The sequence below is a fragment of the Notothenia coriiceps genome, unplaced genomic scaffold (assembly GCF_000735185.1).
Source record: "Notothenia coriiceps isolate Sejong01 unplaced genomic scaffold, NC01 NC01_scaffold00011180, whole genome shotgun sequence".
In the NCBI taxonomy this organism is placed as follows: domain Eukaryota; kingdom Metazoa; phylum Chordata; class Actinopteri; order Perciformes; family Nototheniidae; genus Notothenia; species Notothenia coriiceps.
The window spans coordinates 170,457-181,539 of NW_011343881.1; the positions used below are offsets into that span (position 1 = coordinate 170,457).

The 11,083-nt window shown below is 38.8% G+C and overlaps 1 protein-coding gene across 1 annotated transcript in view; it reads right to left on the reverse strand.

The window, feature by feature from the left end:
- Nucleotides 1–1,022: 1,022 nt before the first annotated feature.
- The window catches only part of LOC104946505 (contactin-4-like), a 26,888-nt gene continuing 16,827 nt past the window's right edge, over nt 1,023–11,083 (reverse strand). The window contains exons 10-13 of the mRNA XM_010772348.1: nt 5,721–5,901; nt 4,840–4,952; nt 2,971–3,139; nt 1,023–1,659 (exon numbers count right to left, since the gene is read on the reverse strand). Coding sequence (XP_010770650.1) covers nt 1,571–1,659; nt 2,971–3,139; nt 4,840–4,952; nt 5,721–5,901 — 552 coding nt within the window. The 3' untranslated portion in view covers nt 1,023–1,570. The remainder of the gene's footprint in view (nt 1,660–2,970; nt 3,140–4,839; nt 4,953–5,720; nt 5,902–11,083) is intronic.

The window sequence follows — 11,083 nt, forward strand, 5'->3', positions numbered from 1 at the left end:
CGCCTCCGTCGAAGCGTCAAAAGTAGAACATTTCTCTACTTTTGCAGCGAACACCGCGAAAGAAGCTACGCTTTGCTCCCACAATGCAGTTCGGCGAAATGTGACGTCACCCCATTCAAAGTGAATGGACAGAAGCGTTGAAGAGTCAACGCACGCCGCCGTGTGTAGGGGCCGTAAGAGCCAGCATGCGGGACCGGCTTGACAAGGTTTCGGTGAGTAACACGAGTGTAATGTGTAACGTTAATGACATCACTTACGCGACTCGGGGATTTGTAGTCTTTCTAGTTGCGTATTTTTCATTGTCTTATATTTCAACAGTTTTACGACAAACTGTGACTTTTTTGACATGGAAATGATTTTTTAAGATTGAAAAACATCATATGTGTAATTCGTGGCACAATTCAAACGGGATCGAAAGATAATCTTTTCTCTCTCATTGACTTCAATACATAATTTTTCCGAAATAGAGAGCCGCAGTGACGCGTCCTTAAACCCGGAAGTAAACTTCTTCCGGTTCCTTCGTCTAAAACGCAATGCAATTTCTCCATAGGATTTTGGAAAATAGCTCGAAATAAGGTCTGTGGTTGACACATATTTAAGAGATGGATCACGTTTTGTTCAGCCGGATAATATCCACATGTCAACCCTANGACAAACTGTGACTTTTTTGACATGGAAATGATTTTTTAAGATTGAAAAACATCATATGTGTAATTCGTGGCACAATTCAAACGGGATCGAAAGATAATCTTTCTCTCTCCATTGACTTCAATACTTAATTTTTCCGAAATAAGGTCCAATGGGTCGGAAGTAGAAGGGCGGGACTTTGCCTCTCTATGTATAGCCTATGGTTTAACTCATTTTCATCTGCATTACTTGCACATTATTCTGCAACATAATCTGCACTGTTCTATTCTACTCTGTTTCTTCTTCCACTATTTTTATTCTTTAATCAGTTTTATTGTTTTAAGTCTTATATAACTAGATTGCATTGTTGGAGGAGCTCGGGACTAAAGATTTTCATTGCCATTTCTACACTGTAGCTCGTGTGCATATGACATTAAAGCCTTTGAATCTTGAATCTTTCAATGGTGTTAGTTGCTAGCTTACGGCTTTCTACGAATATAGACAGAACATTAGATCCTCTACCTGTTTCTGATGTTTTGAGAAATATGCTAAAGCCAATTTGGTCTGTAACATTCAGAGGTCACAGCAAGCCAAGAAATAACTTGGCAAAATAGGTGGAAACAGACAGTGAAAGGGGGAGACTGAAATAGATAAGAAACTCATATCCCCACGTTTATCAAACTCATACATCCTGGAGGGTTGCAATGGTCCTGAAAATAGGCAGATGAAAATGTTTTGTAACTGTGCTCTTGCCTGTGAGTAGTCCAGACACATTTTGTGGACATTTGACAACCTGTCAGAACACACACATCGTCCAGTTTTCATTTACAAACCAGAGGTTGAAAGACTGTCAAGTTACCTTCTTATTCCATACATCTGACGTGTAGAGAACTATAAACTATATTCATTCTAGAGCCCAGAGCTGGATATAGAGGCATAGAAGCTACATAATGAACATTACAAATACAGGAAACATCATAAAACTGCAAATCTTCATCGGAACTTCACACACGGACCCTTTTGAGTTCAGACCTATAAGAAGAGAAAAAATAAACATTAACGGCAAACTGTCCTTTTTGATTAACACTTACATTTGCAATCTAAATGTGTATCATACAGATTACAATATGTGAATGTGTTCTTCCTTTAGGGATGCATTGTCCAAGACCGACTAGAGACCACAGAGTAATCTAAGTAATTTGTTAAATTGATGTAATCAAATATCCGCAACATGTTGGCCTCACCCAGCGATTCAAAGTCATCTAGATTTTGTTGCAATCTTCACTTAATAAGACTTCTGCTTTCATGTTGATGAGGCCGTGTCTACTTCGGCATAGAACTACAAAAACAATATATGCCTATTGAGTAGAAATCAGGTTTTTCCAAAAATGTAAAACTTTAATTTGTTTAGATGGAAATAGACGTGGTGTGTTTGTACAGAAATTAGTTAAAATCAAGAAAATCCGGAAAAAAAAGTTATCGCCAATTACATGATTAAAATATCATAATGATTTTTTAAAAGTTTAAAGGTCACCTATTATGCAAAATCCACTTGTTCATGTCTTTTATTCATCAACATGTGTCCCCTCTGTGTAAAGAGACTCTGAAAGTTTCAGGAACAAAGATTCTCTCTCTTTTTGTCCTGATCCATTTCTATAAAAACCTGTCTGAAAATGAGCTGATCAGATTTTGGCCACTTTATGATGTCATAACGATTTTCTGGCTTGTGTAACCATTAGCCAATCACCAACCAAGGTANGAATTCTCCTCTGAGAGCACCATTGTGTTATTTTGACCAATCTCTCGTCAAGGGGTGTGGAGGGGGAGGGGCTCCTTATTTTCCATCATAAGTAACAGGAGGAGGAATCCAGCACTTTGGAAACAGGCTGGAAACAGGGGGGGGATTATGGGTAAAGCTGCAATGATCTGTTTGGTGTTCGGAGCCAAACACTTCAGAGACATGTTTCTATATATATCTGAGACCTATGATATATTGATGAAAAACAGTATAATAGGGGACCTTTAAAAAAAAAAAAAATGAACTATGGAAACATACTTTTGTTACAATACCTAATTTAGCCTTAATTGATACTAAAAGCTGTTTCTACTTTGACAAAATGTGATTTTATTGTGTGCCCTGGGACAACAAAGTGAAAACCTGTCCTGAATGGAGCAGTCTTATTTTCTACATGTGTATTCTGAAGGTCTTGTTGAAGCTACGCTGAAGCTGATAACAGCATCAGTCACACGGGGGATTAGTTGCACCCAGTGCACCCATCCCTCTGCTTCTCTGCTTAATTCCAACTCTAATCATCTGCATGCTGCCGAGTCTTTACAACTTACTGGACATCTTTGGTATGCGAATGGGCCCGCTGCTGGTGCCATCGCCCCCTTCAGTCAGAGCTTTGATCTCAATGAGGTAGTCCTCTCCGGAGGGGATGTGGAGCTCCACACTGGTCTTATTGGTTTCCAGTACAGAAGTCCTGCTGTGCCAATTCTGACGATACACCACCTGGAGGGGAGTCGGAGCCTTTCAATTAACATTTCATCTTTGATTTCAGTTGGAAAATACAACTTGATGACCCCATCCCACAGGCCATAAGACTGTTAAAACACCTGCACTTTTGAAAGAACTTACAAAGACACTTGTTTTTACACTGCTATGGACAATCTGCAATAAATGCACATTTTATGGACAATCTTGCACCTAAAGAAACTGTTATTTTGTATATATTGATTTTGTGTTTTTTTATCTTAATGTGTGCATATGTGTAAATGTGTCTGTTGATTGTGCATATAGGATAAACATATTATTATACATATCTGTATACTGTATAATTTTAACTTCGGGATGGTTGGAAACGTCATTTCGGTCTCTCTGTCTGTAAACACAGACAACTCACAAAAACACTATTCTGCACAGTTTCTATCATATTCTGTTAGTATTATATTATATGTTATTGTATTTACTTGTACTATTTTATCTGATTTATCGTGTTGCACTGTTGGAGGAGCCTGTGACCTAAGAATGTCATTGTCATAGCTACACTGTAGCTATGCACACATGACAATAAAAGCCTTGAAGCTTGAACCATAGCAACTGCATGAAGGACTTCATTCGACAGTCCAAATATGTGTGTGGGAAATTAATTAATTAGAAATCAAATCAAAAGCAGGAAAAGTGTGTGTAGGGAAATCTGAGGTTACACAGTCCCTCTATAGGAGGTATTGGATTTAAAATGCCTTGTGAGGTGCAGGTTTGATTCAAAGTGCACAAACATAGTTTCATAACTGTCAGGGTTTGAGTTTTTGTGTGTCTAGTTTTGGGGTTATTTTGCTGCTCCGTCCTCCCTGTCGTTAGTTTCCCTGGTGTGTCTAGTTGTCTGATTGTGTTCACCTGTTGCCCTTGTGTTTCTCCTCCCCTGCCCGGCTGTTTCTCGTCTCGTGATTACCCCTCTCTGTATTTAGTCTCTTCCTGTGTTCAGTGTTGGTTCATTTTTTGTCGTTCATGTCCCCCTTCGTGTTGGTCACAGTCCCTTTTTGTTTTGGATGCTATCTCGTGCCTTGTACCTTTTCTTGGATTCTTGTTTTTTCAGCTTTTTGTGATTAAAGCTCGCCTTTTGTTCCATTTTGAAAGCATTTGGGTCCTATTTTTCCCCATCCCGTGACAATAACACGATGTGAGGCATCCTTTCTACACATTTTACTCATTTCATTTTCATCAAAATCCAGCATGTTTTATTTCATACTTGATGAGAAACACGTTTTAAAAACATGAAGAATATGTGATGTATTTTATTACCTTTGAATCACTGCAGTTCCTTTGCAAAAGTATGAATCTATTCCTGTCAACAGGCAATACTTATCATTAAATAAGCATGGCTTCATTTCTCTAGAGAATAAATGATACATGTTTATGGAAAGCATTATCAATGCTGTGTCTTTCCTACAGCAAAGGGAACCAAATAGGATTCATTGTTGTGCGAGTTGGAAGAAGCTTAAGCTGTCTGTGGCATGACGCCTTTGGTTTTATCACCTGGAACAGATCTTTTAATTTTGAAAGGCCAGACAGGGCCAATCCATAATGCACACTGGAGTGCTGAGGTCTATCTTTCCACTGCGATGAGAAAACCATTTATTGGCATGACAGCTGCTGACGCTCTATTTGTTTCTCCAGTTCTGGAGTTTCTGCTTTTATTCTGACAAACTCACCTTGTATCCCGTCACCTCAGACTCATTTTCCATCGCTTTCACATGTTCCCAATTCAGAAAGATCTTAGAGTTGCTCAGGTTCCACTCAATATTCCCCGGAGGCTGACTTGGAGCTACAAGATGTGTAATTATATAGACACAAGGTTCACAAATGAATGCACAAACCACAGTTGTAATCAGCTGGTGGTGCAGCCGCAGAATACATTTCAAACTAAACACTCGTTAACCTCCTGGAACTCAGCTGGGAGAAACAGAGGTCAAGACAAATAGGAAATGCATGCTCTTATTTATGTGTGCGAAAACACAGCTAATTAGGATCAAATGAATTGTTCAGCCTGAAGCAGCAAAAGTCTTACTGCGTCATAATCTTAGGAGTGAAGTGATCCTGATTTAGGAAGTATTACTGCTGTTATGTTGAAAAACATCAGACACATATAAATTATGAATCATGAAATCATTTGTTTTTCACTGTAATGTTCATACTGTATTAAAAAGTATACAAATGTAACCATTATTATTAGTATTCGCCTAAAAACATCCATAATATCATAATAGTCTGTTACACAATGTAATATATATAGTTTGCAGAGGAGATGACTCCCGGCAAGTACTTTAAATATACATTTAAAATACAATTATTTTCCTATAACTATACCCTCCATAATCACAGATAGTTGAGAGGACATTACCTCAATTGTATCTACCATCTACTCCATGGCCAAGTATAGACAGAAGTATTGAGTCTAGCAACCAATGAGTCCAAAATACATTCAGTATGGCATTGGAGTAAATGTATTTAAAAATACCTCTTACTGTGGAACGGGATTCGACTAAAAGGCTAAGCAAGAATAAAGACATAAAGCTTTTGTGGTTGGCCTCACGTGGTTTCTTGGTGGTGATGTTGAGAGCGCGGCTGCAGGGTCCGAGGCCGGCGCTGTTCTGGGCTCTGACTGCGATCTGATAGGCTGAGCTGCCCTTCAAGCCGGAGAGCAGAGCCGTGGTGTCAATAACCCTCGCTGCCTCCGCTTCACTCTGCTCAGACCCTTCCTCCCAGAAGAGAACCTTGACCAAAGATAGGAAGGTTACCAACGGACCTTCAGCATCTTTCACCCTTTTCCATTTTCCATTTATAAAACACAAGCCGGTACAAAATTGTTGAATCTGTGTCAAATCAAACCTTGTTTATTTAGCCAATTTCCTATTAAGAGACACGAATCTCGTAATCTATTGGCTGTCAATTATATGTTTTGGGGGCAACAGGCAATATTTTTGGGGTTCTGGTGTACACTCAGGCCAATATTCGGCCAATTTGTTTTCAGTCAAATCAGAATAGAGTTGTGATACGACGTCTACAATTGGATTGTTTCACAAGCAGCCATTTTACAAGCAATTTTGGGCGTTTTAAAAAGTGAAATCATTGTCTGACGATATAAGATTGATTTCAAGATTGTTCTTCAGACAATGTGTTCCTTCTGAATGTGATTGGTCATTACTGCTCTGACTACAAATGGGAAACTACCGCTACCAAATGACTGTGTTACATATAGAAGCAGACATTGTTCATAATGGCGAGATTAGGCTGTCGGAAACTGTCTTAAGGAATATGACAAGAAGACATTCTCTGCAAAGCTTATACAAGACTAATTTATTCAAACCAAAGACTTCTGGGGTTGTCTCAGTTAAGTCTTTTAATATGCTTAGCTAGTGTTTCAAGGACCAAAAACTTCCATACTATCAGCTCCTATGCTGTAATTCCTGAGGCAGTCAAACCTGCATTTTGAATGATACTGTATCTAACAATACCAAAAGCATGCACTGGGAGCAAGACATGATAAGGAGCCCTTTCAGAATCTGTATTCATAGGGAAATTATTTATGACCCTGACACGAGACAGGAAACCCAGACAGGAAAATGTCAAACAGATGGTCGGAGAGTAGGTGCTTATTCAATTGGCTGCACACAGGTTTTCAGCGATCTTGCTCGGGAAAGCAGATTAGCGACAGGGCCTGGAGTTGCTGATAACAGATGCATCTAGGGGATTTTTTCTAAAACCAGCAGTTTAATTAAAGCAGTTACACCATCGCTTGGGAAAATACCTGAGCAGAAGGAGTTTAGTCAACTTTGCTACGAATCTAAAAACACCGATAGAGGGATGAAAGAGAAGGAGACTTAAGCTGCATCTTAAAGTCTTATAGAGACTGTGGCAGGAAAGTGCATCATACGGTACCTCCAGTGTTTCAACAATACCAATGCTTGTGTGTATAGTAGAGATATTTAATTGTTATGTTCTTATATCAAGCTTGAATTTATATACACAATCCAGTGGAGATAATTTAGAGATTGGGTGACTTTGCCTACAGTACAGTGTCAAGTGTAGACTTCCAATGTTTTCAGTTGATGGCCTCTTATTATATTTCTCTGCATAGTAGAAAACATCTGAGATGAAGACAACAGAATGTGTTACGTCTAAAGATTGCTCCCAACTGAACCCCAAATTATCAATAGCAGCTGAAGCTACCAAAGAACATGCATAAAAATCCGCCTAATTATTTTGGAATTTCTTCCAGAAAGTGTGGGAAACAGGAGCTTTTCTGTTAATGACAGGAATGTTTGCTAAAGCCTTTGTCCAATCAGGAAAATACAGGAGCAAGAGTGTAATGAATTAAGTGGATACTGCTCTAATGAAAGCTGTTAGAAATTGGCTTACCTGGCCAACAAATACATCACAGTAGAAACCTAGTGGTACTTTTAACACCTATAATAAGCATCTCATTTGTTAAATAACTACATGTTGTGGTTTAGAGTCATGTAAGCGACTCGCCCTGCTCTGTGACATCCATTGATATAGGGAAGGTTACTGACTTGTGTATAACATGACACACTTTTAAAGAGTAAGTTGGATAAGTCAAAATGTAATACATCTATTTTCATTTTAGCCCAAAGTGGTTTGTTGGCTTAGAATAAGTAGTCTACGTTTCTTCTACAGATAAAAACGATGACCCTTGGTGTAAATTCACCGGCCATTTGGAGTAGTAATGTGGAAAGTTGGACATAACTGAGGTTTCAGGGCTTAGTGAAATGTAGGAAGTCATGCAGGGCTGTGCAGTAACATTAAAACCATTACTGTTACATTTTCAAACAGAGACAATGCTGGTGGGCAACTTACCAGGGACCCTTTTAGCCTGGCAGGTGGGAATTAGCTACCTAACATTGGCATATTTACAGAAATAGTGATAAATGTGTGTTGTCCTTTATGAAAATAAATGACAATGCATGGCCACATTTCATCCAATTAGTCTGGTACCTCTCCGAGGGGCGTTATCAACAGTGTGAAAATCAAGTACTATTCTAAGTATATAGCACCAGATCGTAACAGAAATAAATGAAAGCCAAATGTCATTATGGGAATGATTAGATTGTTATTTTTGCAGAGATGCAGTGTGAAAGTGTAACATTAATATGTCTGTCAATGCAAACAAAATAAATAGTTTAATACTGCTATCAATAGAAATGTACACATCAGCTTGGTTGAAAATGTCATCCTTCAAACACGCCACATAACATACAAACTTTTCTAATTAGCTCTTTCAAATGGAACTTGCTTGAAATCTCTCCAAATAGGAGGAGAACAACTCAAACATGACCTTTTGAGTTTATCTGAGAAAAATAATAGGTGGGTTTTTTTTGTTTGATAAATATTGTTTAGGCAAGGCAAGGCAAGTTTATTTATATAGCACCTTTCAACAGAAGGCAATTCAAGGTGCTTTACAAAAATGAAAGACATTCAGACAAAGGCATTTAAAAACACTCATTAAAAAGAAAATATGTTAAAAGAAACAATACATGAATAAAAAGTTACAGTGCAGTTTCAGAATAGTTCACACAGAAGTTCCACTTTACTGATGCCTTTCTTTAAGGTTTCTCCGAACATGAGCTGTGTACGCTTGTATGGCACATACGTTCCCGAGCAGCATACACAGAGAAAGCAGCCAGGACAAAGTCCCCAGACTCTGATTCCCTGGGGTTAACAGCCCCAAATGTTCATTAACCAAAAACGAAACACAACCTCTCAGTTTTCAATTAAAAGCGCGGCAAAAAGAAAAGTCTTCAGCCTGGATGTTAAAAGTGTTAAGAGTTGCAGCGGACCTGCAGGTTTCTGAGTTTGTTCCAGATATTTGGGGCATAATAACTGAACAAAAGACATTTTAAAAACAGTCATTAAAAAGCCAAGATAAAAAATAATAAACATTAAAAGAAAACAAAAATACATGAATAAAAAGTTACAGTGCAGTTAAGATATGAATAGTTCACACAGAAAGTTCCACTTTACTGATGCCTTTCTTTAAGGTTTCTCCGAATATGAGCTGTGTACGCTTGTATTGGACATACGTCCCGAGAAGCATACACAGATAAACACAGATAAAGTCTTCAGCCTGGATTTAAAAGTAGTAAGAGTTACTCTACAGTCCAATTATTACACAGCTTAGTCAAATACTTAATTCTTATTGTTCAATTTGGACATTCCAGAGGTTTTGACCGACTGACAGACCGTTGTGAAGGAGGATCAAGGGACTATGTGCAATCATATCAATCCGCAGGAAGAAGTCCGGTCAATTCGACGTCAGATGTGGACAACAAATATTTGTCTTCTCCGTCAGAAACACCATGGAATACCTGTTATATTTATGGGGAGCACGATACGTTGGATTCATGATGGCTAATCTCTCCCCGTAAAGAAAAGAAAAAGAGCGCAAGAGAAGGAAAGAGGCTAAAAGACAGAGCGATGGACGTCAGAGAAATCTACAGAAGAAGACAGGAAGTCAACAATAACGGGAAAACAGTATGGGCTCTGTCAGTGTTTAAAGTCTGGTTAATGAAAATGTGAAAAGACTTGGACAGTTACAGAAAACCCAGATCCGTCACTTCTGGTTACGTTGCTATCGTAAACAACTTGGACTATTGTTTTGTCTTGGTGGAAGCAATACGATGATTTTTTAAATCAATGGAAAAATGGTTTGATTAGTATTCTGAATCAGTCAATAGTTTATTTAGTAAGTTGCCAAACAAGAGCCCTCTCAAAAGTTAATCCTGCCATGTCCACGACTTTTGTAGTGGTGTTTAGTTCTAGACGCAAAAAGCCTCAATCGTGTGTGCTTCAAAGTGTTGAGAGGTTGAGTTTCCTGGAGTATTTTATGCTTTCTCAGTCTGTTGGAGCTGTACTTAGGTTCAAAGCCTTCAGTCAGTGAAGGGGTACTCTGAGCGCTCCTGCTATCTCTATTCATATATACAGAACAAGAACCAAAAGGTTGGGTGAAGTGGAACGTAAATTGTAGGGTGTGGTGTTGAGTCATCATCCTCTCAGCCAGTGGAGATGCATCTCTCACCACTTTCAAACAGTTGTTCCAATCAAAGCGGTATGTGACTGTTGTGTAATGGAAGCTTCGAATGAAGAACCAAGCGAATCTTGTCCAAACTGAACGTGTTTACTTTATATTAATTTAACAGTTTCCAACAAGAACGGTGGAAGACGGAGAAAATGCACTCGACATACTCTTATTCATTTCCAAATCCTTACAGGAAGGTGTAAGAGCAGGACACATACTAGCACTTCAAAATAAAAGCATTTCCTGTGACATTTTACCCGTAACTTCTCTCAAGAAGCAAATAAACAAATGTGTTTACTGCCCTAAAGGTGACCTATCATGCAAAATGCACCTTTGTACGTCTTTTATACATGAATATGTGTCCCCGGTGTTCCAGGGAACTCACCAAGTGTCAGAAAACACAACCCTCTCTATTTTCCTCTATACCCAAATCTCTTAAAAAGGGGCTGCAACGGATCTGATACAGACTGATCCAGATTTGAACACTTCTATGACGTCACAGAAGTGGCGCTATGGCTATTGGGCCAACTCCACCAATCAGGAGGAGACAGCCACGGACATTGCCGTTGGAAAGCGCTGGAGACGCTGTAGTACACATGCCAGGCCTGTAGATGGTGCCGTTCTCACAGAATCAGCCCATGCAAAGACAGTGTTAAATTCTTTTGTTCATCTCCTGCTCACCGTACATTATCGTAAAGGGTCACCGTAACAGCAGTGACCACATTGAAGAAATAAATTTCACCTGGATAGTACGATATAAACTTATTATATCACTCCTGGTATGGATATATTCCCGTATAAATATATTGAAAAATAAAGTTTTATGGTTTGTCTAGTACGTAAAGTCAAATCGTAAGTAA